The sequence below is a fragment of the Physeter macrocephalus genome, chromosome 8 (assembly GCF_002837175.3).
Source record: "Physeter macrocephalus isolate SW-GA chromosome 8, ASM283717v5, whole genome shotgun sequence".
NCBI lineage: Eukaryota > Metazoa > Chordata > Mammalia > Artiodactyla > Physeteridae > Physeter > Physeter macrocephalus.
The window spans coordinates 136,350,813-136,378,175 of NC_041221.1; the positions used below are offsets into that span (position 1 = coordinate 136,350,813).

A 27,363-nucleotide genomic window follows, 5' to 3' on the forward strand; every position below is an offset into this window, starting at 1 on the left:
TTGGATTTTTTTTCTTCTTTTCTCTAAATAGGTATCTATTTTAACTTTTCATTTTGGCAGACTAATAAAAAGGTTTTCAAAGGCCCCAGAATGAAAGAAGAGCTCATTGCCAGTGCTCAGACTGTGGTAAAAATTAATTTTTTAATTAATCCTTGACTTGATTGGCACTAACTAATATGTGAATTTAGAGTGCCTTAGCTAGAGTTGGACTTCAGATCTCTCATATTCCAGTGTTTGAGCTCTTTGCACTCCACATTCTATATCCCAGACTATATGCAGGTTATGGATGGCTGGAGAAAAGAAAGTCAAGGAAATCATCCATCTAGTTTGGTAGCAACAAAGGTTTGGGAACCTTAATTATTCAGATCTATAACATCAAAATTATTTATTACTAGTTAAAAAATAATTTTTTTAAAAAGCAAGCATTAATCCTTGACCTTCTTTCCAGGGTCCAGGACGGATTAAGCTTGGCTTCATTTCTTAACTGCCTGGGTGGTTTCTTTTGTTGATGCTCTTCTTTCATGGATATAATTTAGTTTTCCTAGTTTGCAGGTAAGAAATAGTGATACTTAAAAAGACAGGAAAGCATGTGGAGAAACTGGAACCTTCAAACACTGCTGGTAGAAACTTGAAATGGTACATCATTTGGAAAAACAGTTCAACAGTTCCTCAAAAAGTTAAAAAGAGTTACCATATGATCCAGTAATTCTGCTCCTAGGTATACCCAAGAGAAAACATATGTCTACACAAAAACTGGTACATAAATGTTCATAGCAACAACATTCCTAAGAGCCAAAAAGTGGAAGCAATCCAATGTCCATCAACTGATGAATGGAAAAACAAAATGTGGTATATCTATATAAGATATTATTCTTAGTATAATGTATATTCTATATTATGAGATACAATGAAAGAAATGAAGTACTCATTTGTGCTACAACATGGGTAAACTGAAAACATTTTGCTGAGTGAAAGAAGCCAGTCACAAAAGACCACATATTGTATAATTCTTTTTATATAAAATTTCCAGAATAGGCAAATCTAGAGAGACAGAAAATATATTAGTGGTTGCTTAGAGGTTCAGATATGGGGTAAAGGAGGATGGAGAGTGACAGATAATGCATACAGAGTTTCTTTTAGGGTAGACAAAAATGTTCTAAAATTGATTGTGGTGATGGTTGTACAACCCTGTGAATATACTAAAAGCCTTTGAATTATATACTTTATAGATGAATAAGACCTGCTTGAAAAGTTTTGAATTTTTAATGTTGATATTAACTACTTTTTTCTGAAATGAGCACCTATAATCCTTTTCCAGATCCTTGACCTCTTTCCCTAAAATGTTCTCCAGAGAAAGCAATGGAATTTGAGAATACTGCTAAATTCAGACTCATGCAAACTAGATAGAAACTTTGATGTAGTTTGCAGCTGTTGATTTTTTTTTTTTAATCAGATGGAATACTGAAATTATCTTTAGTTTAACAGTATGCTTTCCTTCCTTGTTAGGAAGCAAACATTGGTAGGTTTCGTTACTCATCTTGCACAGGAAATGACTATAGTTATATAGATGAACAGCTGTATTTCTAAGTGATGGGTAACACAACATGCTCTCATTTCATGTCCCCTCCAATGAAAGGTTTGAGATTTATCTAGAACATACTCCAGGTGACTGCCATTCCTAAACATTGGGCTCACATTTCTATATCTAGTCCTGCTTGGTGATATTCTTCTGGACTGTAAGAAAAAAATGGTTTGGGGACATACAGTATGATATAAATGGATTCTTGTTGCTGTGATCCACAAAATAAACTGCATTCTTTCTTCTTTTTAAAAAAGGAATTAAGTAAACTTTGGACTTTCATTTTTAAAGCCTTGGCTAATTTGATGTCTTGGACCTGTTTTTATTTCAGGGTTACCGTCCATTGACCCATCAGGCAGCTCCCAATCTTCCTCTTCTGCTCCTCTGACAAGTTTTTCCGGCATACCAGGAACTCGGGTTTTCCTGCAAGGGCCAGCTCCCGTTGGGACTCCCAGTTTCAACAGACAACATTTTTCTCCCCACCCTTGGACAAGCGCCTCAAACTCATGTAGGAATCCTGGAGGAACTCTTCCCAAAGAGTCTTGAATAAGTTATTAAACCATTTGTTTCAGGGAACGCTATATTGTAACTTTAGTAATCTAAATTGTATGCAAATACCCAAGGTTTGTATTGCAGTCATGTCAAAAATTATCAGTCATTTATAGGATAGAAAATTTGAGAAGGGTCAGGCTATTCTTCCAAGCCAGATTTGAGATTACACTGAGACTTGGATCAAGAAAAGAGGCACTACAAGTAGTTTTATAAGACCCTTTGGAGACAGTATTGTGAAATAATTTCTTAGGTCCGAAAAGAAGTTGAATTTAAGTATCTGGTCAGTTTGGTATGATTCCTCATTTATTTTTACATTTGAGGAAACTGTATGATTGCCATTTATAAGTGAAAATATTCCTCTGTTCTGACTTATTTCAATATTTAGAACAGATGAAGTTCTAAAAGGATTTGAACAGGATTTGATTTTTTTTTAATGAGCATCATGAGAAAGTCAGTGAGTATTGGCCCTTTGACAAGGAAAACTACCCATATTACCTGAGAGTCCCATTAAGAAACAAAGCTGTGAATTGAATCCTATAATGCTTCACTAACATTTAACCTTCCTTCCTTATGGGGAAAAATAAGGGGCTGTAGAAAGAGAAAAAAGAAAACAGCTAATAATTATAGAGGACCAGCAGCTATTTTCCAGACAATATGATAGTTACCGTGCAAACATTGCCACATTTAAGTTAATTTAAAATGTGACAATATATGTTTTGAGAAGATTTTTTAGAACTACAATAAGGGGAATTTCTTGGTGGTCCAGTGGTTAGGACTCTGCGCTTTCACTGCTGAGGGCCCGTGTTCAAACCCTGGTGGGGAAACTAAGATCCTGCAAGCCAGCAGAACTACAAAAAGAATAAATACGGCCTTCTTCCTTTCTAGCCTTGTTCAGTTCAATTTGAAAAAATTGTTTAGTCTATACTTACTATATTTTTAGACTATTTGTTTATACTTACTACAGGCAGAAGTAGTATAGGATAGTATTTATAGAACTTACATATTTTCTTTTTTTAAAAATTTACTTATATATTTGGTTGCACCAGGTCTTAGTTGCACAAGACGGGTTCCTTAGTTGTGGCATGCAAACTCTTAGTTATAGCATGCATGTGGGATCTAGTTCCCTGAGCAGGAATCGAACCTGGGCCCCCTGCATTGGGAGCATGGAGTCTTAACCACTGCTCCACCAGGGAAGTCCCTGTATATTTTCATTTGAATGATCTTGTAAAATGAAAATTTTTTTCCAGAACGTATGTTGTGGAACAGATCTTTCCAACAAGGTTTCTCATATTCTTATAATTAGTTTTTTTTTTTTTAATTTTATTTATTTATTTTTGGGTGCGTTGGGTCTTCATTGCTGTGTGGCCTTTCTCTGGTTGTGGTGAGTGGGGGCTACTCTTCGTTGCAGTGTGTGGGCTTCTCATTGCGGTGGCTTCTCTTGTTGTGGAGCACGGGCTCTAGGCGCGCAGGCTTCAGTAGTTGTGGCACGCGGGCTCAGTAGCGGCTCACGGGCTCTAGAGCGCAGGCTCAGTAGTTGTGGTGCACGGGCTTAGTTGCTCCGCAGCATGTGGGATCTTCCTGGACCAGGGCTCGAACCCTTGTCCCCTGCATTGGCAGGCCGATTCTTAACCACTGCGCCACCAGGGAAGCCCTATAATTAGTTTTTATATGTAATAAAACAATAGAGAAATATTTTGCCACCAGGTGACTCTCCTATTCCATCTGTTTCTTCGGGATCATCTTCACCTCTTTCAGCCACTTCTGCCCCACCAACATTGGGCCAACCAAAAGGAGGCAGTGCCAGTCAGGATCGAAAGATACCTCCCCCCATTGGAACAGAGAGACTAGCCCGGATTCGGCAAGGAGGGTCTGTTGCACAAGCCCCTGTGGGGACCAGTTTTGTTGCTCCTGTTGGACACAGTGGAATCTGGTCATTTGGCGTCAATGCCGTGTCAGGTACAGTTACAGCGTCCTCTGTCTGGAGGGATATCTCGAGTAAGTTGTGGGATTTTGCCATTTAAACTTAGTTCCTTACCTAAATAAATAAGCTTATTAGTTCCTGCACTTAACCAGTAAGGTTGTTTAAACCTTTGAGGAGTTCAGTCCAGTCTCAAAGTCTGGAATGTTAGTTTGGATTACACATAATAATAGATATAATATGTATGATAGTAATATATATAAAATAAATACAGACTTGATTAGAAGTAAAAGATTCAAAGCATACTTCCTTTCCTTCTTAAGCTTTTCATTATAGAATAGGACAATCATTGATTTCTTTCAGAGCTCTTAATCTTTTGAAGGACAAGGTAGAGTGTTTGGGGTATTCAGAGGACTCCACCCAGTTTTCCAGGAACTTGTATTTTGGTTTGCAAAGATTTTCATGAATGTGTCCTGAGCTTCTCAAAGGAATGCTTTTGATTAAATTTAGTATGGAAAAATCCAGTGGTAATGTTTTGTTATTTTATTCCAAATAAATATCTAACCTTGATCTCAATTCTTCTTTCTAGAAGGCTTATCAGGTTGGTCACAGTCTGTGATAGGGAACCATCCAATGCATCAACAATTATCAGACCCAAGCACGTTCTCTCAGCATCAACCAATGGAGAGAGATGATTCTGGAATGGTAGCCCCCTCTAACATTTTTCATCAGCCTATGGTAAGCAGTTTTGTGGATTTTTCTAAAGTGAGCTGACAAACATCATTGTAACTTGTTTAACACATTGCCAGCCAATGTAGTCACATATTAAGGAGTAATTTGTACTGAAATAATTCTCCCTTTTGGTATAACTAGTTTGTTTCTATGACTTTGCCAGATCTTTTATCCAGTTTCAAAAGTGGATTATGTTGTTTACATTAGTTTGTCCTCAAACTGTCCTGAAGAAGCCCCCGTCTTCCCTCCAAAACCTGAGAGATTTGGGTTTTGCTGCTTTGCATTTGGCTGCCACAGCTTAGAGAGAGGCCTCTTCCTCTCTGAAAAGCTGGCTGTGAGCTCCCCATTGCCCTCTTGTCTCCTCTGAGAGCTTCCAGGCTGCCATAAAGCCAGACTGTGGCTGCAAGCAATCATGTAGAATTCCCCTTTTCTTGGCAGAAGCTTATTAGTAAATCCTAAATATGGGAAAGTTGAGGGTATTATATGTGTTCATCAAGTATTGGAAATTTCCTGATGATTTGATATTGGATTTAGTTGTTTTGTTTTTCTATTCTCATTGAAAAATGTTGCTGACACAAATAACCACTTTTGGTTTCCCAAGACTGTACAGTGGTGCTATACTTACAGGATACTCTGGAGTTCTTTGAATGAAGGGAAATAAGAATCTATGCTGGTATTGTGGAATCATCATTTACAATCACTTCATGATTACACCTTTCTGCTGTTTTAGGGTCTACCAATTTCCATGTATGGAGGCACCATAATACCCTCCCATCCTCAGCTTGCTGATGTTCCAGGAGGCCCTCTGTTTAATGGACTTCATAACCCAGATCCTGCTTGGAACCCTATGATAAAAGTTATTCAAAATTCAACTGAATGCACTGATGCCCAGCAGGTAAAATGGACTTAATGCTCTTTTATTTTTCAGATTTATGATGTCATTCTTTTAATTCTTTGGGTAGTGCAAGTTCTGAATATCAAAAGTCATGACATCTGACTACCTTGAACTGAATTAAGTTTTTCAATAACAAGATGATGCTACTTAACATTTTATCTCATGTATGTGTATTCTTCCTAGGCAGAAACAGTGAATTACCATTGCATTTATATATTCATTTTGTAAATGTCTAAAGATTCCTAATTAGAAATTCCAATTTTTCCTCCCCCTTTTCAGATTTGGCCTGGCACGTGGGCACCTCATATTGGAAACATGCATCTCAAATATGTCAACTAAGTTAGAAGGTCTTACTCTTTAGCCTTGTTTGAGAAACTTTTGACCTTGGAAGAACCCTGGGGATTTTTTTTAATGTGCCTAAGAAATATTCTCTGAGGCTTTAGCAATGGAAATTTGATTGCCCATTGTATATGAACAAAGTGATTTCCTATCCATCTGATTATGTTCTCTGGTTAGTTTAGCCATTTTGAAATTAGTGCTTTGGGCTAAACATACTGAATGCGACTTGTATGCAGAAGAGAATTAGATGATTACATGTTTCAACCTTTTAGGGTGGTAAATACATGTACAATTGTTTACATACTTAAAATGAAAAGGTTGAGTAAATTTCTTGTCATATAGTGGCTCTACTTAATGTGGCCTGTATTAATGTGAAATATTTACCAGAATATTCAATAAAAAGATGAACAGTGTTTAGAAGTGGGGTGTGATCCTTTCAGTGGTCATGCAGGTACTACCCAATCCACAATCATACTGAACCAGGTTGTTAATACTATATTTGTGATAGGCTTCTCACATTTTATACTTTAGAGTCCATTCTTAGACTGCCTTGAAAAAGCACTTTTAAGACTAGTTGTATACTTATTCTGTGTTAAACATTCCTTGTTCTTTTGTTCTCTTCCGTATCATTTTAAAAGTGAGAATGTTTCAAGCCCCTGCAATGTGTCTTATCTGACTTTAGCAGATAGGCCATTAAAAGGTTTAGCTCTTTGTGGATCATGAGTATGTCAATAAGAACCACAGGATTTCAGTCAGATGACACAAAAAACTTAGGGACACCCAAATCATCCTTCAGATTCCTTTTGTGCTTCCTGACTTTTTTATCTAAAGATTATATTGGTTATAGGTGTTTAAGTTTTATTTGGGTTGGGACATAGGAGGGGGTGGGGGTGACTCCTTTAATTCTGTTGTATTGTTGAATCAGCTGAATAATGTTTATAAATATGTGACTAATTCTGGGCTTAGTTCCATGAAGAGCCAGTATGGTCAACAAGCTAAACTCATGAACACTGGAATGGATTGCTTTGGCCAAACTATAGGCTATGCCAAGAAACTGATGCAATAGAGAAGAAAAAACTAGCTCAATGAAAAGAACAGTCATCAGCTTGACTGTTCATGTTTTAATATGGTTGAATTACCTGGTCTTAGATAAAAGCGAGCTAAAAAAGAAAACGAGAAAATGTTTGAGGTGATAGAGGAGCCAAAACACACATTAAGGCAAAGGATGCACAGAAAAATAATAACTAGGGGCAGAACCATACCAGAAGCACTTTTCTACTCTCCTACCAACAGAAGTTCTTAATCTTCTCTGCCTTGCTCCTAGAGCTGCCACTAGATGAGACACACCATGTTTGTTCTGTGTTAGACATACCTGGTTGTTCTGTCTTCCATATCATTTTACATTTGAGAGTGCTTCTGTAAGCTCATTTCTTATTTTATATTTTGAATGGATTTGGAAATTATCACTGGTGTCGAAACTATTGCCTTTGTAATGCTTAATAACCACATCAAGTAGTCTCAAGAGACCCCCTTGAGGGGGACAAAGGACCCCTGGGATCACCTACATATCTTGCTGTTTCCACTTACCACTAATAACAACCAAAAAAATCACCTAATATTAGTGAAATGAATGAAACTACTCTTGATGAAACATATACTAGAGAGTGATAATATTAAGTAAATTATTCAGTGGGACAAAAAGTGAGATTTGTTCTATCTTAACTATTTAAAGTACACTTGAATTATTGGAAGAGCTCTTCCAATATCTTCTACACCTTGAGGACAACAGAATGAGAATTTTATCTCAGATCAGGAACTAGAACCCATAAGAAGAGGACACAATTATGAGAAACCCCTAGAAGGATTAGGAAAAAACAGGAGCTGTGCAGTTTGTAGCAGTTATTTAGGATACCCTACTTCCTGCCCTCTTACCACCACTGCCTTCTTTTCTTTCTATTTGAATCCCAGTAACCTACTCCCCACTCCATTTTGCCTGCTAATCTCTTCCTCTGTCTTGCCTCTTCCTGGCATTATTTTACTGCTATTTTACCAACCTGAACCTTGGATTAAACCTAGCTCAGGTAAGAACTTAATTACTTTCAGAATATACAAGGGATTTGTGGGGAGGCAGAACGGGTAGAATGGAACAAGAGTCAGAAACCTAAATTCTGTTTTCATTTCTGCCACTTTAAGCTATATGACCATAGGCAAATCATTTCTCACCTCTGGGCTTCACATTCATCATCTGTAAATGAAACAATGTAAATGAACTCTAAAGGGTCTCCTAGTTCTAACAGATTCTCTTGTCTTGTGAATGAGAATGTATGGTATGGGATTACTAGAAGCCAATACATTGCTGAGATTTGAGGGCCCCTACCATTTGTTCTTACATGGAATCAAAAGTCTGCTGTTGTGAGAGCCATTATTGATTTTGGGAATTTAGTGGAGGCAGAAGAAAACCTTGCATACCCATAGTGAGCCCTCAAGTCATTAAGAAACATCCTGCTGAAAAAAAAAGGAAAAGAAAAGAAAAGAAACATCCTGCTGAGGCATAGATCAAGCCTTATGAGAATAACAGCTCATTCAAGGAATAAAACTGTATCATCAAGGTTTCTGGACCCACTTATTTCAAGTAGTGTTCATTGTAATAAAATACCACCACCAATAAAATTCTTGATGTTTTTAAGACCGTTTAAACCTATTGTGGCTACAGTGTGCTGACTTGCCCTTTTATAGGCCAGTCTGCTTCCTTCAGTCCCTGCTCTCAAAGGGGAAATCTCATCACCTCAGCTAACGAGACCGAAGAAGAGAGTTGGACAGCCAATGGTGGCCTCTCCTAACCAGAGGTAAGAAATCTCAGGACTTGGAACTGTAGTTTCCATCTTACAGATTCTGGCCAAGTCCTCTTTCCAACGTCAAAGTTAGTACAGGAGGGTACCATCCTTAGTTTGAGGTAGCTTTTAGAAGGGGAAAGGCTGGTCATATTAGAGTTTCGAGCCAAATAGAGGAATACTTAGTATACATGGTCCTGTCCCACTGTTTAAGACCTTTGTACCACACTGTAAACCCAGGAAGAGGCAAACAAACTGTAGGAAAACAGCTTCTGAACATCTTGTTCTCTAACTAGCCCTAGAGCTCTTCTACTAAGAAGTGTGGATGGTTGTGACGTCTTCCCAGTGGACCCTGTCCTGGGGTGAGGGACTGTGATAATGCTGCATTTTCTATTCCTCAAAGATTTGTCACCGTGTATCAATGTTATTTGACAGGTTACTTTACCTTCACTCTCTCCTGTAGGAAATGGGTGAGAGAAACTTGAGTGTGTTAAGACCACCTCCAAAAAAGGGCAGGAGCTTGGGCTTGAAGACCTAATTTGGAAAACAAGATTGTGAATCTAATGATCAGATTGCAAACCTATTTTGTGATTACTTTTCACCTCTTCCTGTTTTATCTTAATGGTACTGACGTGAGTTCATAGTAATTTGCCTGGTGGCAGAGACCTGGTATTCCCCTACAGGTTTAATCAGATCTCTGGGGTTGGGACCTGAGCATAAATTTTTGTTTTTTTTCTTTTTTGGAAGCTTCTATACTCTAATGGGCAATCAGTGTTGAAAAACCTCTGATTTAAACTCTTGGTCCTTCATCCTGGTTGAATGGATGATGAATCTGGTTTTCTCTCTAAAACCAACTACCTATTCTCTAGTTCCCAGCCCTTATAGCACACAGTGTCTCAAGAAAAGTAAGCTTCTAGTAGTACTCTTATAGTAGTAAGACTGCTATAAGTCTGTAACTGCTGCTCTTGTTTTATAATAGATTAATAGAAGGATCACTTCCACACTGATCCTTCTTCAAAACCTTTGATACTTCTAGTTCTCTTACTCTCACTGGTCTTTCTCAGTCCCCCGTGAAATCCTCTTCTTCCACTACCCCTTAAATAAATGTTGATATGCTCAGGTCTCTTCTTTTGGTGTATCGTCTCCCCAGGTAATCTCATCCCACACTCTTTGATTTTACTCTATGCAAATCTAAATCACTTGCCCAGAGTTCTCCCTCTGTAGCTTCAGACCTGTATATCTGGCTTCTTATTGTGCTTCTCCATCTGAACATTCCATACACATTATATATTCCCCAATATAAGATATGCCCCTCCCCTTGTTTTCCCTATTATATTAGGTGGTACTACTAGCTACCAAGACTCTCAAGTCAGAAGATTGGGAATTATCCTAGCTTATCTCCTCTCCCACCCCACCCTTAAATCAGTCACCTTACCCTTCCTCCTCTGTGTATCTGGATACCCTCCACTTCTCTCCATCCTCCAACAACTGCCTTTTTGCCTACCCTATTTCACTAGGCTGGAGTCTTCACCTCCAGTCTCACTATCCTCCACCCCATCTCCCACTCCCCTCACTAGACTACTTACCTTGCTTAAAAGTTGAGTTGTCATAGATGGTTCCTCCACAATCTGATCCCAAGCCTTATCCTCCAGCACTTCATTGCTAAGGCACTTTATTTAGGCATACACCACTTTGTAAGAGGCTCAAAAACCTTTTGGAACAATAAAATATACATATCCTTGCTACCTGAAGTGTGATTCTGAGGACATGCAGACCTAAGGGTCTGCATCACCTGGGATTTTATTAAAAACCCAGAATTTCAAGTCCCACCTACAGTATCAGAATCCTCATTTTAACAAAATCTCCAGGTGCTTTATGTGCACATTAAAGTTTGAGAAGCAATGACTTGTAAAATAGTCTTTTTTAAAATGAGTCAAGAAATCAGAGCTGAGGGAAAATCTGATGAAGCCAGTGCTGAAGTAATACTGATAAATGCATGAAGTCAGGTGGTCTACAATTAATTGGTGGTGGGGTGGCAATGCTGAGGGTATAGTGATTCTGAGGAAGCCAAACACCAGACAACTGGGTCAAGTCGAGATTTTTTGTGTATACAGGTACTAGACTTAGTACTTACTCTCCCACCACCTCTCCTGCCTCCTTTCATATCACTGTGCCTACATCAAAAAATCTTCTCTTTAAAGGCCAGACTCTCTGATCTTACTTTCCACAGGGCTAAAGACCAAGCCCTCCTCACCAGCCCCCAGTCCTTCCTTAGTTTCCTGAGGTTAGCTGTGACAGAGATCAAAGAACTGGTCTCTCCTATCTTCCACCCTTTATTCATCCTTTAATCAGTCCAGGTATCACTTCTTCCAGAAAGCCCACTCTCCCTCCCTGACCTACCCTGATGGCTGTGCACCAGGCCATCAAGGCACTTTTCACCCTGTACTGAAATTAATGGGAGGCATTACACAGCTGTGCCTAGGGGCACACACTCGAATCAGACACACTCAGGTATGAATCCCAGCTCCCCCTCCTACAAAATCCGTGACTTTGAACCATCACCTAACCTCTCTGTACTTTGGTGTCCTCACCTGTAAAATGTGGCTAATAACAGTGCTTTACTGTCCAAAACTGTTGAGAGGAATGGATGAATTAATACATGGCAATAACGTGTGCCATACCTCACCTGTCCCCAGCGCCCGCTATAAACAGTAAATAGTAAATAGCTGAGTAGCTGCAGCGCTCATAGGCATAGGCAGGCTGGCCAATTTTGGGCCAGGAGGAACTGGAGGCCGGTGCGGCTCCTGGAACTCCTTCCAACTTTCGCTGAGTTTGGTGCTTCCTCCCGCGAGGGTAGGGCGGGATCATCGGGTTGATTGACGGCCGGCCCGCCCCCGGCTTGACGTTGTCCTGGTGTTGTTGCTGCGGCCGCACGTGGTCAACTGAGTCCGCCTCAGACTCGGCTGCGCCCCGCGTCCTCAACACCAGCACCAGCCGCTGCCTTCCTGCTCGTCCCGCCCGTGCTATGTCTACATCCACCAGCTGCCCGATTCCCAGGGGCAGGGACTGGCTGCCTGACTGCTACAGCACCACGCTGGGGGGCACACTATACTCCACTACCCCCGGAAGTCTGCGGCCAGGCCAACGTGTGCGTGTCGCAGGACGTGGGCGGGGAGGTGCGAGCCTGGACTTGCCTGCAGGCCCCTCTGCAGGTTGTAGCTTTGACGGGGGTGGGTGCTTGGAGCCGAAGCCCAGTTCCCTGAATTCTCAAAGTGATGCAACACGGCCTTGTGCCTAGATTCCGAGTGACTGGGCAGAAATCATCACTATGGCCTGGGTTCTGGGCTCCTTGCTCACCCGGCCCTCCTGACTTTGCCACCTGGAAGCAGGAGCCGAGGCCCCAGCTGAGTGTGGCTTCAGCAGGAAGCAACCGGGTCTTGCAAAGCTGCAAATGCAGGACTCTGGCAGTTGGGGGCAGGAGCTTCGGGTCTCTGCGCTGACTGGCTTGACTACTGGCTGATTGGTGGAGCAGCCTGGGATCATGCCTACTCGGGTTCCTGCCACGGAGGAGAAGGGGAGGGGTGAGAACAGGGTAGGACCTTTTGAGGACATGATTGGGGCCAAGTTCCTCTAGGCTGAGCTGAGCCTGACAGGACTTGGGAGGGGTCAGGATAAGAACGGTGTGTCCCTGTATTTCACAGGAGGAACACAGCTCCTCCCTGCAGGATTTCAGAGCCCAGGTGGCAGCACCAGCCTTCGTATCTGCTCTTGGCTTCCTCATCCAACTGAGGCTGGAGGGCTAGGCCCTCCCTTGTGAACCAAAGCAATGAAGTTCCAGAGCCAGCAGAGCAGGACTCCTGAAGTACTTGAGCTCCAAGTTCGGTGCTCCTCCTAGAGCCAAGACCTGAAGCTCCCCTAAACTAAAAGCCCCTGCCTAAACCAGCTGGGATGCCCCACTTGCTCTATGGTGCTTAGAGACATCTTGGGTAGGCCCAGGAGACTTTAAGTGCTGTGAAGGCTAGTCAGCTGAGATCCTGGTTGGGCTGCAGAGCAGTAGCCCTTTAAAAAATGGGAAGATGTGACCCCTTGGTCCCTAAAAGGCCTGTGTCTGGGGTCCCAGACAGCTCTGTACCCAAGCTCCTGCCTCTTACCGAGCCCCTACCCCTTGACAGGCACCAGGATCATCTACGACCGAAAGTTCCTGCTGGAGTGCAAGAACTCACCCATTGCCCAGACGCCCCCCTGCTGCCTCCCTCAGATTCCGGGGGTCACAACTCCAACAGCCCCACCCTCCAGGCTCGAGGAGCGGAAGGAGCAGAAGGAGACAGAGGAAGAGATACCTGGTAAGGAAAGCAGGCCCTAAAATTTAAAAATGGCTTTGAGCCCAAATGCCCCAGTTAAGTAGAGTGGGGGTTCGATTCTGAGAGGGGCTCCTTCACTGACACTGAACCTGCAGACCCCAGCCCAGCAAGCAGTCCTCCTGCCTTTTCTCTCTCCAGATGACGCACAGTTTGAAATGGACATCTAATCCAGTGAAGATGACCCTGTGTGTGGAGTAAGAGGAATCCCTCATGCTGCTGCTGCTACCTCCTTTTTCTGGGGTATCCAAAGGCCAGCTGGCCTCATCTAATCCAGAAGGGGGTGACATGGTGGTTCTGGGCCTCCCTTAGCTCTGAGGCAGCTAGACCGGGGATAGGAATCGGCAACTTGCCAAGCCCTTAGTTCTACTACTGTTTGGTCTGTAGGCACTCCTCCCAACCCCTGGCCCTTGGCTCAGGCTGAGGCTGGGGCTGGGGGATGGAGAGTATCACTGTCTGACTGCTTAGTAAACATTCAAAGAAATGCCTTGGCTCCAGTGTTCTCCTCAATGCTGATCTTCCCATCTCAGCCATAAAGCTAAGAGTCCCAGCAAACCTGATTAGGATCAGAGGTCCCAGGTTCCTTCCCAACTCCCACTGGGCCCACTTCCAGCAGCACTCAGAGCCTGAGGCAGGCTTTGGGGGCAGGCCATAGGAGCTGCCAAACCATAAACAGCAATAGCCTGACCCCTGCCAAGGGCTGTTCCAGCCTTTCCAGGAAGCAGCCTTCCTGGAATCAGGCCTTTCTACCAGTCCCTCCTTAGCTTTTCCAAAGCAGGAGAAAAGAGGCACTGCCCCAGCCTATAGCCTTCTTTTGTCTCTCCCCATACCTTTTCTGCCTCCCACCTGTAAGTACCAACCATATTCCAACACTGGACACCTGTACTCTCCCTTCTCACAGCATGATATGAGCCTCCTGGCCCCTTCCACCTGGTTCTGTTGTCCTCAAAGCGTTAGAAGACCTTAGGACCCAAACAGAGGCAGAAGCTTATTTGGTGAGTCAGATGAAGAGTCATAATCCTACTCTCCCCGTCCCCTGAAAAAAAAAATCATGATCCCATATGTCAGCAATCTGGTCTTTTTCACCTTCAATTTATACAGCTAGGTTCTAATCTCTGTAGCACTTGCATACCTCAAGGGTGATGCAATGCAAACAGGTCAGTCTCCTTTTTTTGAGGGAAAAAAATCTCCCCATGCTATTTGAGCCTCTGTTCCCATACTGAAACAAAATCATCCAAACATAGGGTTACTCAGCCCAGCAGGGGATGTATGTTTCTGTCTAATTTGGGGGAGAGTGGCAGGCAGTAATCTACTCACGCCTAGCAAGGCCATTCATGATGAATAGAGGAAGAACAGAGGTGTGCACAGTGAGCAGGGCAGTTAAGGACACCAGAGGGAAACAGTTTGGCATAGGAAGGGCTCACCTCTCCTACCCAGGTCCCACCACATTGAGATGTTTTTATTGAAATGCATATGGTATGGGTAACAAGCGGCCTCCCTGTGGTCCAGGAGGGACCTCTTCCCCCAGAGATGGGTCAGGCCAAACACCCCAATGGGGTAGACAGTCTCCCAAGTGATAAAAGGGAGCCAAGTTAGGGAAGGCCTCCCATGCCAAGGCATAAGAGATGGTGTGAGATGAGGCTGGGGAATCCATAGGATTAAGGATCGTGTTGGATGCCTGGCACGGTCTGGTTCTGCTCAGCTGTGGCTACAGATTTCTCTTCATTGGCCTCCTCCTCTGAAGACAGACTCCTCTTTTCCGCAATTAATCTTTTAACTCCCACCATCCACTGACTGACCTCAGTCACATGGTCAACCATGAGTGAGCGGTGGATGTCATCTGCTGCATCCCACTGGTGGCTTGAAAGCTCTGAGGAGAGAGAGGGGCTGAGCAAGAAACCTGGAGCAAAAAACATAGCTGCAACTCCTCCCCTCCCAACCAGTCAAAATCTCAGCACCTAGTCCAACTTGGACAACCATGGCAGGATGAGGGAGTTAGGCTATACCAAGGGACCCAGCCACACCTTGCACCAGCAGAGCCATCCTCTTCTTTACAGGCATTGACAGCTTCCCTCCAGCCCACTGTTCGTGCAGCAGAGCCAGGCGTCGGCTGATGTCATCACATACCTGCTTCTGAGAGACAGAAGCCCCCTCCAAGTCAGTGCTGCCAGCCCAACAGGGGCAGGGAAAGGAGCACCACATAGGAAGCACCTGCTTTGTCTGGCCCAGGAACTTTACACTCTAATCTTAGAGTTATGGTTCTTTACGCAAAGATTAGAGGCCCCACTAAGAATCTGATGAAATCTATGGATCTCCTCTAAGAAAAATGCATGTATGGCTAGAATTTTTTAATTTCTGGAGTTTCTCATATGCTCAGAAATTAATTCTATAGTGCTGCTTTACAAATAAGGAAACTAAGGACCAAAGAGGTGAAGATCACTCTGCTACTTTCCTTTATTTTTTTTATATAAACTTATTTATTTTATTTATTTATTTTTGGCTGTGTTGGGTCTTCGTTGCTGCGCACGGCCTTCTCATTGTGGTGGCTTCTCTTGTTGCGGAGCACGGGCTCTAGAGCGCAGGCTCAGTAGTTGTGGTGCACGGGCTTAGTTGCTCTGCAGCACATGGGATCTTCCCGGACCAGGGCTCGAACCCATGTCCCCTGCATTGGCAGGCAGATTCTTAACCACTGCGCCATCAGGGAAGCCCCTCTGCTACTTTCCTTTAAGACTCCTCAGATCCCTTGCCCCCTGAGAACTTAGGAAACATTATCAATAAAAAAAGGGGTTGTTGTTGTTGGTTTGTTTTTCCCCTCCCTAAGCATAATATCAGCAGGGTCTGTTCTCAGTGGCCTAGAGGTACGTAAATCAGGCTGTTATTGTCACTAATGGGAGTTGAATTCAATTCTTGTTCCTATAAGCCTCTTCTGAGGCTTGTGAACCCTCCTAAATCCTGTGTTCATTTTTCTAGGAAGTCCTTAGCAAATTCTGAAGGGGTTCATAACCCAGAAAGGATTAAGAGCCATTGCCCATAGGGTCAGAGGGTCTACCTTTGAGACTCATACCTGCATCTGGCTGTTGATGGGAGCTTTCCCACTTACCTTTGTGTGGCCACGGCAATCCTCCAATGCCCGTTCCAAAGGTCTCAGTACATCTTCCAGCAGAATCTCAGACTCAACAACTGGGAAATTTGTGGGCTCCATGCTGGAGGGAGGACAACTCCCCACAAATGGGGGTCTGGAAGCCTTACTTGACAGAGGTGGAGGCCCCATTGGGGGGGCCCCAGGAGATGTCTCTGAGGTGGGGACTGAAAAGGTAAAGCAGGATCAAGCAAACATGGCTTAAATAGGTACAAAGAAATAAAATGGATGACGTGATAAAGAAGAATAGTAGAGGGACCTACCTAGCCTGAGTGTTCAAGGAAGGCCTTATAAGGTGCTTTCTAAGTTTATCCCAGCTCACACACTATGTGACATGGCAAATTACCTTTAACCTCTGAGCTTGGGTTCCTCTTCTGTAAAATGGGGATATTATAGGAATAGTACTTATTTCACGGGGTTGCAATGATGATTAAGTAAGAATATAGGTACAGCTGCTACATTAGTGTGTAGCAAAAAGTGCTCACAAAGTTAAGAACCTGGATGAGATAGATGCAGCCATAAAGAGTTGAAGGAACCATGTACTAGGGCAGAGGTAAGGGAAGGGCCCAAGAGGTGGAAAAAGTTCTGACATGTTCAAGGAACAGAAACAAGGCCTGTGTGGCTGGAAATGATTAACACTGAAGAAAGTAGTATGAGCTTTCACTGGAGAGGTAAGCAGGGGTCCAGACCCTGCAGGCTTTGGAGGAGTTTAGTCTTGAGCCATTATCCATTAATGGTAACAGGAAGCCACTGCAGGTGTATAAAAGCAGGGACTGATATCACTAAACTTGTTTTTTATGACGTTCACTCTGTATGGTCTGTGAAAAGTTGATGAGAATAGGTAGAGGAGGGCAGGTTAACAATAGTCCAGGAAAGAGAATGCTGGCATGGACTACAGTGAAAGAGTAGATGAGGGGAAATGGAGTGGTCTGAGATATATTTAGGAGGAGGTAGAACAGATCTTGATGGAACAGGGGGTGAAGGAGAGAGAAGCCAAGGATGACTCTTGGTTTCTGACTTCAATGATGGGATGGTGGAATCACTATGGAAAATGAGAAAACTGGAGGAGAAAAGTCAAAAATTACTTTTAGGTATCAACATCCACATGGATGATAATTCATCTAATTTGGTCTGTCAATTTGACCTCACCTCCAATAACCATTTTTTCCACCCTACCTCAGCCTCCCATCCCCCTCTGCCTTGTTCTCAGCAACAATGACCACCCCTCCTACCCTTCCAGCTCAGCTACTCAGATTTTCGAGGTGCATTAAACTCACTTCCTTTAAACTCATAGCTACAGATTTTAAAAGGCATCCAACATTGCCTGGAAATCATATACTTTGCCTCATTTTTCCACTCTTCAGAACAACTATTTTCACATCTTATCTCCTCTAAACTTTTCTACCTTCTCCTTTTATTTTCATTTCCCTGCTGTCTCTCTACTTCTGACCCTACCTCATATTTCACTGAGAAAATAAAGGTCATTGAACAGGAACACTCTCATCTTCTCACCACCAGTTCTACTAACCCACCTGCATCTGTGGCTGCTTTCCTTCCTCCTCTAATAGATGAAAGGTTCCTGTTCCTATAAGAGGCCATCTCTCCAGCTGTACTCTGCATCCCCGCCTCTCTTGCCTTCTCTAGGCTTCCCTCCTGCAGTTATCCCTTTTCTCCTGTGCCATCAGTTCTCCCTCTCTACTAAACCATCCCATCAGCATACAGAACCATCCCTTACCTCACGCTGCATCCTCAGGCACTGCCCTATTTCTCATCTCTGCTTTACAGGAGAATTTCTTCAGTGAGCTGACTACAGTTACTCTCTCTACTTTTCACATTCTCTCCTCAGCCCATTCCTGCTGGGTTTCTGCTCTCATCACTCCTGACTGCTTTTGTTAGGGTCACTAATGATTGCTATGTTTGTCAAATCATGTGGTCCCTTTTCTTCATCTTATTTAACCCCTCAGCAGCATTCATCAGGGTTGAATCAAGATTTTAATCTCTCCCAGAGTAAATTTTACTTTTCATCCTACTTCTTTTGCTCTTTCTCAGTCTCATTTGCTAATTCCTTCCCTGTTCAACCTTGAAATACTAGAGCACCTTAGGGCTCTGTCTTGGATCCTCTTTAGGCCTCTATCCACACACTCTCTTTATTCAAGCCCATGACATGAAATACCATCCATGTGACAGTGACACATTTCTGTAATTCTGGCCTAGACCTCTCCCCAGAGTAGCAGCCCAAATTTAACATGGCCAAGACAGAAAGCTTGCTTTTTTCCTCACCCACCAAAACCCAGTTATCCCATATCAATGAACAACACTATCCAGTTCCTCAAGTGAAAAAATGTATGTTACATTGCTTCTTCTTTCACCTCACCTACTATACCTACTCATTCCTACTGACTTTCTCCATAACGTATCCTATATCCATCTAATTCCTACCACCTCTGGTACTCCCACCGTTGTCCAAATCATCATTACATCTTACCTATGTTAGCAAAATAGCCTCTTAATTTGTCTTTCCACCTCCCTAAAATCTGTTTTCCACACAGTAGACACAGAGATCTTTTTAAAGATATAAGTCAGTGTTTCTCAACCTGGGGAGATTTTGCCCCCAGGACAAATGTCTGGAGACACTTTTGGCTATCACAACTGGGTGGGTGCTACTGACATCTAGTGAGTAGAGGCCAGGATGCTGGAGACATCTTACAATGTATGGGACAGTCACAAAAAAGAATTATCTGGCCCAAAATGCCATTAGTGCTAAGGTTAAGAAGCTCTGATTTATATTATAACTCTGCAATGTTACGGGTGTGGATAAGAGAGGGGTGAAAAGAGCTGAATTGGCACGGGAAATGCTCAGGAGGAAAGGACGCCCTCCTCTACTTTAAATTTTTCAATGGCTTCCACTTTACATAGATTAAAATACACACTCCTTATCCTGTTTTACAAAAACCCACTATGATCTGGCCCCCTGCCTACTTCTCAGATCTTAATCTCTATCCCTAGCCCACTGTGCTCTAGCCATCAGATAATTCCTTCAGTCTCTGAGTTTGCCAAACTTATCTCAGGGCTCCTGCAGTAGCTGTTTCCAATGCCCTGAATACTCTTGCACCTGAACTTTGTGTGGCTAGCTTTTAATCATTCAGATTTCAGCTTAAGTGTCAGCCCCTCAGATACCTTAGTTACCCAGTCACTCTCACATCACCCTGTTTTATTTCTCTGCAAAGCCCTTACCACCATTTCATCTATCTCCAAAGCGATAGTGTGGACTCCAAGAAAACAAAACTTTTTGTCTTGTTCACTGCTGTTTAGTTTGCCTTCAAACACAGTAGGTGCTCAGTAGATGATACTCATTAAATGAATAACACGTTAAGTCTGAGATGCTTATCATACAGTCAAGTGACAAGGAAGAACAGACAAATGAGTATACCACGATGGGGTTCTGAGAAAGATCCAGGTTGGAAATAGGATTTGAAAATAATTTGGGAATTAAAAACTATATTAAAAACTGTAGGTCTGGATGAGATCACCTAGGGCGAAAGCACAGAGAGATTCTTTTGAGACCAACGTACCACTTATTTACCTGGGCAACAGGTAAGGAGCTTGGAAAAGGGCCAGAACTGGGCCCCTTTCTGGGGCTCCAACCTCTCTCCTCAGGAAGTCCTCAGAGAGCAAAAAAGGCCCACGGTACAAGCTTATCCCTGGCACCGCCCATTCTCGGCGGGTAACGGCGCACAGGGCCCCCACGCACCTCTGGGGGATCCATCCTGGGAAGCGGCGACCCTCTTGGTGAGCGGCGTGCGCTTGGGTCCGCCAGCCTGGGTCTGCAGCCCGTATGAGAATTGCGGCGGATCGTTCCAGCCGCGCTCCTTGTTGCCTGCGAAGGTGAGAGGACGTGTGAAGGGAGGCCGGGGGCGACAGAGGGTCCACACCCCGCGCGGTAACCGCCCCCAGCCTGGGCCGGCGGTAGACCCAGCGCCCCAGCCCACCCGCCGCGCTCACCCGGTTTCACGTACAGCCCCGCCATCTCCACTTCCGCACGGCCAGCGGGGCATCACGTCACTTCCGGGGTGGTCGCCCCCGAGCCGGCTGGGGCACACCCCCGACAGGGCCGGTTGCCTGGAGCCCTCCAGGTTGGACAGTTCAGAAACGCTGGGAATCGCCGTCGAGGCCCTGCTCCAACTCCCTAAGGAACTCTAAATCTACTCCAGCTAATAACGCACGGGGCCCTAACTACACGGTACCAAGTGGGGCTGTTTTCCAGGAGGTGGCGCTCTAGGAGCCCAAGTGGGTTCCCTCTCTCCAAATCTCACAGTTGCTCTCAGGAGCAAGTTTAAACCACCAGAAGCTCCAGCCCGACACATGCCCCCACTGTGATCTAGCCAGGTGGACTTCCGGAACCTCTGTCCACTTGCCTGAACGTTTACAGTCTCTCGGCTGGAATGTATTTATCAGGAAGCCTAGCACACTTAAAGTACCTCAAACCAGGTACTTCAGGTGTCTCACCTGAGCTCCCATAACCTTCTGAGATTTCCTAGTTGTACTACATATTATTTTCAGTGCTGTTTATTTGACTCTTGTTTGACAGTCTCAGAAGGTGGAACTCCTATTTTATTACACCTCCAGTGCCGACCTTAGTGCCTATATATACATAAAAATATATTTCTTAAATGAAGTCATTTTTCCAACACTCCCATGCCCTTATGTGACTACCTGCAGCCACCAACACCAAGCACAGACGCAGACACTCAACTCATACAGGTTGTTAACTCCCAACCCAGTCCCAGGCCCAATATACTCACATCCAGTGAGGTCACTGAAGGATTTTTATTTGTACTGATTTTGCTATAAAGTGTTGCTGAGGTAGAGCCAACTGTCCAGGGCTGGACAGGGGCAAGGAACACAGGGACCCAGGGAGAGGAGAGCCCGGGGCCTAGGCTGTGGTACAGGGCCTCTCAATCATCCATATAAACAATAAATTGGGCAATAAATAGAGGGTGGGCAAGGGTCAGTGGGGAAGGCAGAGAAGGCTCCAAGGGGCGAGAGGCTGCAGGTCCCTGGGGAATGAAGAGGTACAGAGTCGGGCATGGACCCAGAACCTCCTTCCCCAGTCCTCCCCGATTAATTTAGGGCATGTGGAGCAGAGAGGGTTTCAGCCGGAAGGCATCAAGAAAAGAGAAGACGCCCCGCTTTCGAGGGGCTGCCCCTGCACCCCCAACCCCTCCTTTGAGCAGGGGGAGGGGCAGGGGACCTCCAGGGGAGTCCACAGAGCTGGTCCGCTTGAGCCGCAGGCGGGCACGGGCCTGGGCACCCCAGGCCTTGCCTCGAGCCGCAGAGGCCACAAGACACTTCTGGTACTGAACCTAGGGAGAAGGGGAATGTGAGGATCCAGCTCCTTTCTGCCCCTGGACCCCCTGAAAGCTTCTGCAGGACAGGGACCCGGCCAAGGCTTCAGTAGGAAATGAAGCTGGTAGTCTGCCACATTTGGAGCCCCTACAGCATTCACAGGTAGCTCAATAACAAAAGCCTAAAACTTCACATTCACTGAGCATTTAAGGAGAGCTTGAAACTGTGTTAAGTTCTTTATATATGTAATCTAATCGATCTAGTTATTTATCGGGTGTTATAATCACCATTTTGCAAATTAGGAAGTGAGATTCAGAGAGAATACATGACTTGCCCAAGGTCACGTAATCAGAAATTGATAGAATTGGAATTCAAAACCAGTTCTGATTGCACGGCCTGCGCTCTTAACCATGCCTACCACTATGCTAACTCTCCTCCATCTCTCATTGCAGTGGACTGGACCCTGGCAAAGTGGACTCCCTAGTCAAGGGGATGTTCTACAACCCAGTCCCAGTGCAACTGCTCTGCTCCTCTCTCATTTGAACTCAACAGGGTTCTAAATGGTCTTACTTCTCTTGAGTCTTCCAAATCTTCTACCCATACTATAGCTTCAGTGATCTTCAAAATCCACAAACTTGACTTCACCGTCCTGCTCAAAACCTTTCAATGGCTCAAAGTGCCTCAAGGTAAAACAAATTCATCACCCTACCCTGTAAGTTCTTCCATAACCTGGATTCTGCCATTCTTTCTGCCCCTATCTCTCACTCCATCCCGCCCTGCACTTGAGATACACTAGATTCTTTCACATACTCTAATCCACTGACATCCCTCTCACCTTCACAGCTGGGGTTCCCTGTACTTGGCACATGTCCTGTTCCATTCCCCTTCACCTGCATAACTTCCCTCCTTGGACCTTCAACTCTAAGTTTTCTATCACCTCTTTCAGGTAGCTTTCTTGAACCTCCGAAGGGGCCATATCCTCCATCATCCTGTGGTGTACAACTTCTTTCTGGCCTGTCTCTGCTCTAACCTAAGTGTTCTGTAAGGGCAAAGGCTATGCCCTCTAAACCACTGAATTCCCAGGGTCAAGTATGGTTGAGTTCCGGCAAGCACTCGTACTTGAGTGAATAAGTGAACTGAACTGAGTCCAAGTGTCCCATACTCAAATGCCCACAGAGAACCAGAAAACAATTTAAATGAGAGAAAACAGGAAAGACAATGCTCACCCTTCAAGGCACAGCCCTTACACAATTCCAGCTAAATGCTGAAATGTATACGTGTGGACCCAAGTGTCAGAGCTTCTGATATTTTACGAAAAACACAAATGGCAATTATTATGTGAAATGTCCTGGCCTTTAAATATTGGCAACTAATTAAAACCTATTAAAAACAGCATGAGGGTCAAATAAAATACTACTGAACCACAGTCAGCCCTGGCATGGCTGGTTTGTGATCTCTGGAGAGGTTGCCGATCCTGAACCCCAGTCACCCGTACAGAGCAGCTGCAGGGCAATCCCACCCACCCATTCCCACCCCTAACTCACCATGCAAGCAGCCTGCACAGCTTCAGAGAGTCCCCCTGCATGGGGCTGGCACCAGAAGGCCGCACACTGGAAGCTCTGACGGCCCAGGTCGGCAATGAGGCCAAAGGTGTGTGGGTCACGACCAACACCAATAAAGGTCACGAGGCGCACAGGGCACTGCCACAGTGGCTCCTCCTCTGCACCAGCCTCTGCCTGCCCAAATCAGGCCTAGTCACTAGAGGGCCAGGTACTAGCTGGACCCACTGAGCACTTCCAGTAGCAAGCAATAACCCCTTGGCATCCCCACCCACCCCGCCACACCCCCAACTTCACCTTCTTCTGGCTTGTACCTGAATGGGATGTGCAGTCATGAGAGAGTCAGATACGCTGAGCATGGCAGGGACCCAGGCGTCCCGGTCCCCATGGGTGGTGAGGGTACCAATGGCCTCGTTCAGCACGTCCATGCCTGGGGGCGGGGGGGAACAAGCCCACCATGGTGTCTCCCAGGCGTAAAGAAAGATCTGCAGGGAGTGTCTAGGCCCCTCTCACTGACTTAGGATTCAGAGAGATGGGAACAGAATAGCTGCAGCCAGGCTTAGACTCCTGAGTTGAGAAGGGTGGTACATCCCAGGCTATAGAGGGCCATGGGAGCACTCTTAGAAATGGTGGTAGATCCTTCCTTTCCCACCTTCCTCTTCTCTTATGCAGCCCACCCCCTCCAGCCCACTCAGTCCTCACCCATGGCTTTGGTGACTGGCAGAGTCCCCATGTACAGTGCCTCGTACTTCTGAGCAGCCCGGCTCACCGCATCCAGTAGCTCCACTGAAATATATACACCAAGTTGGCCTGGGTACTCTCTCAATGACCCCTTTCTCCACGCTTCTAAGGGAACTGGAACTAGCAGAAAAAAGGCCATGGATGTTCCTCCAGTTTAGAGTTTGGGATCCCTGGGACAAGGACAACTCAGAAGTTCTCTATCTCCAGAGAAGTACTAAATAACCAGAACCCCCTTCCTATCTTTCACCAAAGTAGCCTGTTGGTGCACTGCAGCCCTTCCCTCCCCATACCTTGTCGAGGCAGGTCTTCAGGGGAGATGGGGTCTAGCGAGCAGCAAGGGGAATCACCACTGACCCCTACTCGCTCTGACAAGATCTGAAACACAATGCAGCCAGCATGAGGTGTAGGGAGGGGGAAGTGAGGTAAGGGAGCCAATACCACCCTAACCCAACCACCTCAGCAGCTTCAGACCCAGCTCCATACCCACATTCCCTGCCCCACTCCTGGCCCTTACCTGGGCACAGAGCCCGTGTAGGGCACTGGCAATGGCCTTGGCAGGGACGTCACAGCGAAACACATGGCACTTGAGCATACAGCTGTCTTTGTCACCCGCCACAAAAGCGAAGTCCCTGGCAGAGTCAGAGATGGGGCTAGGGCAGGGCCAGGGATGGAGCTGGGGTAGAGGCTAGGTAGGGACAGGGGCCTGTAGTGCCTGCAGGAGGCTGGAAAGTCAGAGTTATGACAGGGATGGAACAAGGAGATCAGGGCTGGGGCTCCAGGCACCTGGCTGTCACTCACCTGTCACTGTTCCAGAAGCATGTGGGAGCACAGGAGAGAATCAGCCCAGCCTCTCAGGCTCTCCCCCATCCATCCCTGCTGAGCTGGGCCCACCCTCCCCAACCAGGGCTGGACCAGGCAGGGGAGGCAGAGCTTGGGTACATGTCAGAGGACCTGTGTCCAGGGGTTCAAGTACAGTGGGTCAGCATCAGCGGGGATCACAGCCTGCAAGGGGGAGGGAGGAGCAACTCTCACTTCGAGGGATGTAGGGGTCCTCACCGGCCCTTGGAGCTGCCCACACCCCATACACGAATGTGCACCAGAGGCTGGCGGTGGATCAGACTGTGGTCCAGGGGATTCACCAGGCTCATCACATCCTTCTTCAGGATCATCAGCATGTTCTGGCCCTGCCAAGGAGAAGTCAGCCCTGAGCTCAGATGAAGGTGGTTGCCATGAGGAACAGGCAATTCAGGGACAACCACCTCTGCTGGATGCTGGGCTGAACCCCTTGAAGGGCCAGCCAGCTTACCTCACCCCAGGTACCATCCGGGGGCTGGCTCTGGCTACGGGTCTGGGCCAGCTGCTGGATGCAGTTATTGACGGCAATACTGCTCTTCCCTGGTACCAGGTCCTCTTCAGGTACTTCTACCCAGCCCAGAGAGCGGACTGCGAAGCACTGACGGGTTGAGGAAAAGGACAGGAGGACCTTAAGTAGAGGTGAAGTAGGGTGGGAGGTGCCACAGGCTCCACATATATAAACCCTGTGAGACCTCCCTTCAGCCTTGATTACCTCTGCTCAGCCCAGTCTCACCCTTGACCTTTCCCTTGGGACCCTCCCCAATGCCCTGGGCTGGCCCTCAGGCCCAAATCACTACCTTAGCCCCTGGCTCCATTCTCTGGATGTAGGATTCTTCACCATACCAGGACAGAGAATTACTGGAATAGAGCAGAGCTCATAAGAGGACCACAATTCCTACAGAAGGGACAATGGTGAGGACCAGACTACTCGATGGGCACAAGATGTGGGATAAGACCCAGAATATAGTGTCCCAAATATAAAGTCAGAGTGAGACAAGGCCCGGGACATATTACATAAATGTAACATAAAGCATGGCTTAGAATTTGAGGGAAAATTCAACACACAGGACACAGAATAAAACAAACATGGAACAGCGTCCAAAATCTGGACCAGAGCCCCAAATCAGGACAAGAAAACCCTAGAACACAGGATAGGAACCTCCGTGGACAGAACCTAGGGTAGTGACCAAGGCCTAGAACATGAGAGGTCAGGACTCAGAATACATAAAACAACATGTAGCAAAAAACAGCTTGGAACAAGGAACAAAACTCAAAACACTGGGAGAGTCAACAATATGGGACAGAGCCAAGAACACATAACAAAACCCTAAACATGGGACACAGTCCAGAACCTGTGTTGGAAAGCGGACTGTGGGTCCAGCTGCATCTTTGAGTGCCATGGAACCCCAAGCCTTTCATTTTTGCCTGGCCTATCTCTGTTACCTCCGGTCCAGTGAGCTCTCCAGGCTGGAGAAGGATCTCCCCTTGGGGGGCCGAAGTCCCCAAATTCCCTCCGTCTTCTGTAGAGAGGGGCCTAGGTCAGTGTGGCAGCAGGCTTAGATCCACACATGAGCTCAGGCCCCCTCCTCACACTCTACCTACCGTGCCTGGGTCCTCTGCATCTCCTGACTCCCAGGTTGGGCGCTGCCACTGGGTGCTACCGCTGGGTACATGCCAATAATAAGTACCTGCAGCATCGCGGATCTTCCTCCAGCCAGGGGGCAAACCTGGCTCCCCCTCCAGACTCTGGTCCCCCCACAAGTCATCTACAGGAACGTGGGATTGGAGAAGGAAGGCATATATGTGCGCTCAGAATAACACTTTGTCATAACCCTTCCTCCAACCCAAAAGGCACAACTTAGCGCTGAAGGTTCAGCCTGAGGGTCCAGGCTTCCAACCTTGGATACTGCAGTACAAAGATCGGGGTGCATTTGTTCCCTGGTCCTCACTCCGAGACGTACGCCCCTCCCTGTCTTTGAGGCTGGGGTAGCCTTTCGCGCTCCCTCGTCCCCCCTCAGCTCCCGATCCTCCCATCGGGACCCTCTGTGCACACCATCGCAGTTGACCAGAATGATGGCCAGCATGTAATCCTTGCCCAGCATAGCCCTGGTCGCGTCCCCAGCTCGCCTCCGGAGCTGCTGCGCCTATAAATCCAGCCTCTGCGCTGGAATCGGCCTGGCCAGCTGGCGCCGCACAGATACGGGGCGGGGAAGGGGCCGGGTCCTGGGGGCGAGAAAGGACCCGCCTGAGCAGCGCCTCCTGTCGAAAGGTAGCGCGTGAAAACAGCCGTCCTGATCCCCCAGTTGCCGCGCGTTGGCGTGCGAAGGTCTGGAGGAGGAGCAAGGTCTGCGGCGCGCACGCTGACATCATAGCTCGATTGTGAGCTCATCAAGCGGCGGAAGATCCGCCAGGCGAACTTACGCGGAGCGCACACGCGCACGAGTGAGATCATGGCGTTCAGGTAGTCTACGCACGCGCACACGCAGCCTGGGTCTCAAAGGGAGAGGTCACGTGGGAGT

General features: G+C 46.0%; 4 protein-coding genes across 10 annotated transcripts in view; 2 read left to right on the forward strand and 2 right to left on the reverse strand.

Moving 5' to 3' along the window:
• Positions 1-8,717, forward strand: part of ANKHD1 (ankyrin repeat and KH domain containing 1) — a 91,407-nt gene extending 82,690 nt beyond the window's left edge. For 2 of the 4 annotated variants that reach the window (XM_028493297.2, XM_028493298.2), the window contains 5 exons: positions 1,911-2,087; positions 3,836-4,087; positions 4,639-4,787; positions 5,512-5,676; positions 5,956-8,717. In XM_028493297.2, the coding sequence (XP_028349098.1) occupies positions 1,911-2,087; positions 3,836-4,087; positions 4,639-4,787; positions 5,512-5,676; positions 5,956-6,015 (803 nt within the window). In that variant the 3' untranslated portion in view covers positions 6,016-8,717. Of the gene's footprint in view, positions 1-1,910; positions 2,088-3,378; positions 3,412-3,835; positions 4,088-4,638; positions 4,788-5,511; positions 5,677-5,955 lie in introns of those variants that run through there. The other 2 variants (XM_028493305.2, XM_028493302.2) reach the window with 2 other exon arrangements.
• Positions 8,718-11,826: 3,109 nt separating this feature from the next.
• EIF4EBP3 (eukaryotic translation initiation factor 4E binding protein 3) lies at positions 11,827-14,563 on the forward strand. 3 transcript variants are annotated; one of them, XM_055086799.1, is made up of 4 exons: positions 11,827-12,022; positions 13,019-13,189; positions 13,346-13,401; positions 14,106-14,563. In XM_055086799.1, the coding sequence occupies exons 1-3, from the start codon at positions 11,872-11,874 to the stop codon at positions 13,372-13,374; spliced, it is 351 nt and encodes a 116-aa protein (XP_054942774.1). In that variant the 5' UTR covers positions 11,827-11,871; the 3' UTR covers positions 13,375-13,401; positions 14,106-14,563. The 3 variants fall into 3 exon arrangements, 2 of the variants coding, with proteins under 2 accessions (XP_054942774.1, XP_054942773.1); XM_055086798.1 differs by lacking the exon at positions 14,106-14,563 and having other exon boundaries at positions 13,346-13,688; XR_008618137.1 differs by lacking the exons at positions 13,346-13,401; positions 14,106-14,563 and having other exon boundaries at positions 11,842-11,994; positions 13,019-13,143.
• An 85-nt stretch (positions 14,564-14,648) lies between these two features.
• Positions 14,649-20,446, reverse strand: SRA1 (steroid receptor RNA activator 1). Its single transcript, XM_007107932.4, has 5 exons — positions 20,346-20,446; positions 20,095-20,220; positions 16,305-16,510; positions 15,229-15,337; positions 14,649-15,074 (listed from the first exon to the last, which is right to left on the reverse strand). Exons 1-5 carry the CDS (start codon positions 20,368-20,370, stop codon positions 14,863-14,865), a joined length of 678 nt encoding a protein of 225 aa, XP_007107994.1. The 5' UTR covers positions 20,371-20,446; the 3' UTR covers positions 14,649-14,862.
• Positions 20,447-21,315: 869 nt separating this feature from the next.
• Positions 21,316-27,352, reverse strand: APBB3 (amyloid beta precursor protein binding family B member 3). Of its 2 annotated transcripts, none has more exons than XM_055086797.1 (12): positions 27,266-27,352; positions 26,447-26,610; positions 26,288-26,364; positions 25,642-25,702; positions 25,296-25,442; positions 25,046-25,173; positions 24,504-24,618; positions 24,280-24,364; positions 23,951-24,034; positions 23,563-23,678; positions 23,234-23,425; positions 21,316-21,706 (listed from the first exon to the last, which is right to left on the reverse strand). In XM_055086797.1, the coding sequence occupies exons 1-12, from the start codon at positions 27,294-27,296 to the stop codon at positions 21,470-21,472; spliced, it is 1,437 nt and encodes a 478-aa protein (XP_054942772.1). In that variant the 5' UTR covers positions 27,297-27,352; the 3' UTR covers positions 21,316-21,469. The 2 variants fall into 2 exon arrangements, with proteins under 2 accessions (XP_054942772.1, XP_007107995.1); XM_007107933.4 differs by lacking the exon at positions 27,266-27,352 and adding an exon at positions 26,898-27,161.
• Positions 27,353-27,363: the final 11 nt, after the last annotated feature.

What these genes read in the sequence shown, in the direction of transcription:
- EIF4EBP3 (XM_055086799.1), top strand. Translation starts at nt 11,872, where the DNA reads ATGTCTACATCCACCAGCTGCCCGATTCCCAGGGGCAGGGACTGGCTG. An exon ending in CGCAGGACGTGGGCGGGGAG is followed by an intron (nt 12,023 to 13,018) that starts GTGCGAGCCTGG and finishes ACCCCTTGACAG; the next exon opens with GCACCAGGATCATCTACGAC. An exon ending in GACAGAGGAAGAGATACCTG is followed by an intron (nt 13,190 to 13,345) that starts GTAAGGAAAGCA and finishes TTCTCTCTCCAG; the next exon opens with ATGACGCACAGTTTGAAATG.
- SRA1 (XM_007107932.4), bottom strand. Translation starts at nt 20,370, where the DNA reads ATGGCGGGGCTGTACGTGAAACCGG. An exon ending in CCAGGATGGATCCCCCAGAG is followed by an intron (nt 16,511 to 20,094) that starts GTGCGTGGGGGC and finishes TTACCTTTTCAG; the next exon opens with TCCCCACCTCAGAGACATCT. An exon ending in ATTGCCGTGGCCACACAAAG is followed by an intron (nt 15,338 to 16,304) that starts GTAAGTGGGAAA and finishes TCTGTCTCTCAG; the next exon opens with AAGCAGGTATGTGATGACAT.
- APBB3 (XM_007107933.4), bottom strand. Translation starts at nt 26,946, where the DNA reads ATGCTGGGCAAGGATTACATGCTGGCCATCATTCTGGTCAACTGCGAT. An exon ending in ATGCAGAGGACCCAGGCACG is followed by an intron (nt 26,365 to 26,446) that starts GTAGGTAGAGTG and finishes CCCTCTCTACAG; the next exon opens with AAGACGGAGGGAATTTGGGG. An exon ending in CTGTGCAGGCTGCTTGCATG is followed by an intron (nt 21,707 to 23,233) that starts GTGAGTTAGGGG and finishes CCTTCTCCCTAG; the next exon opens with GTTCAGTACCAGAAGTGTCT.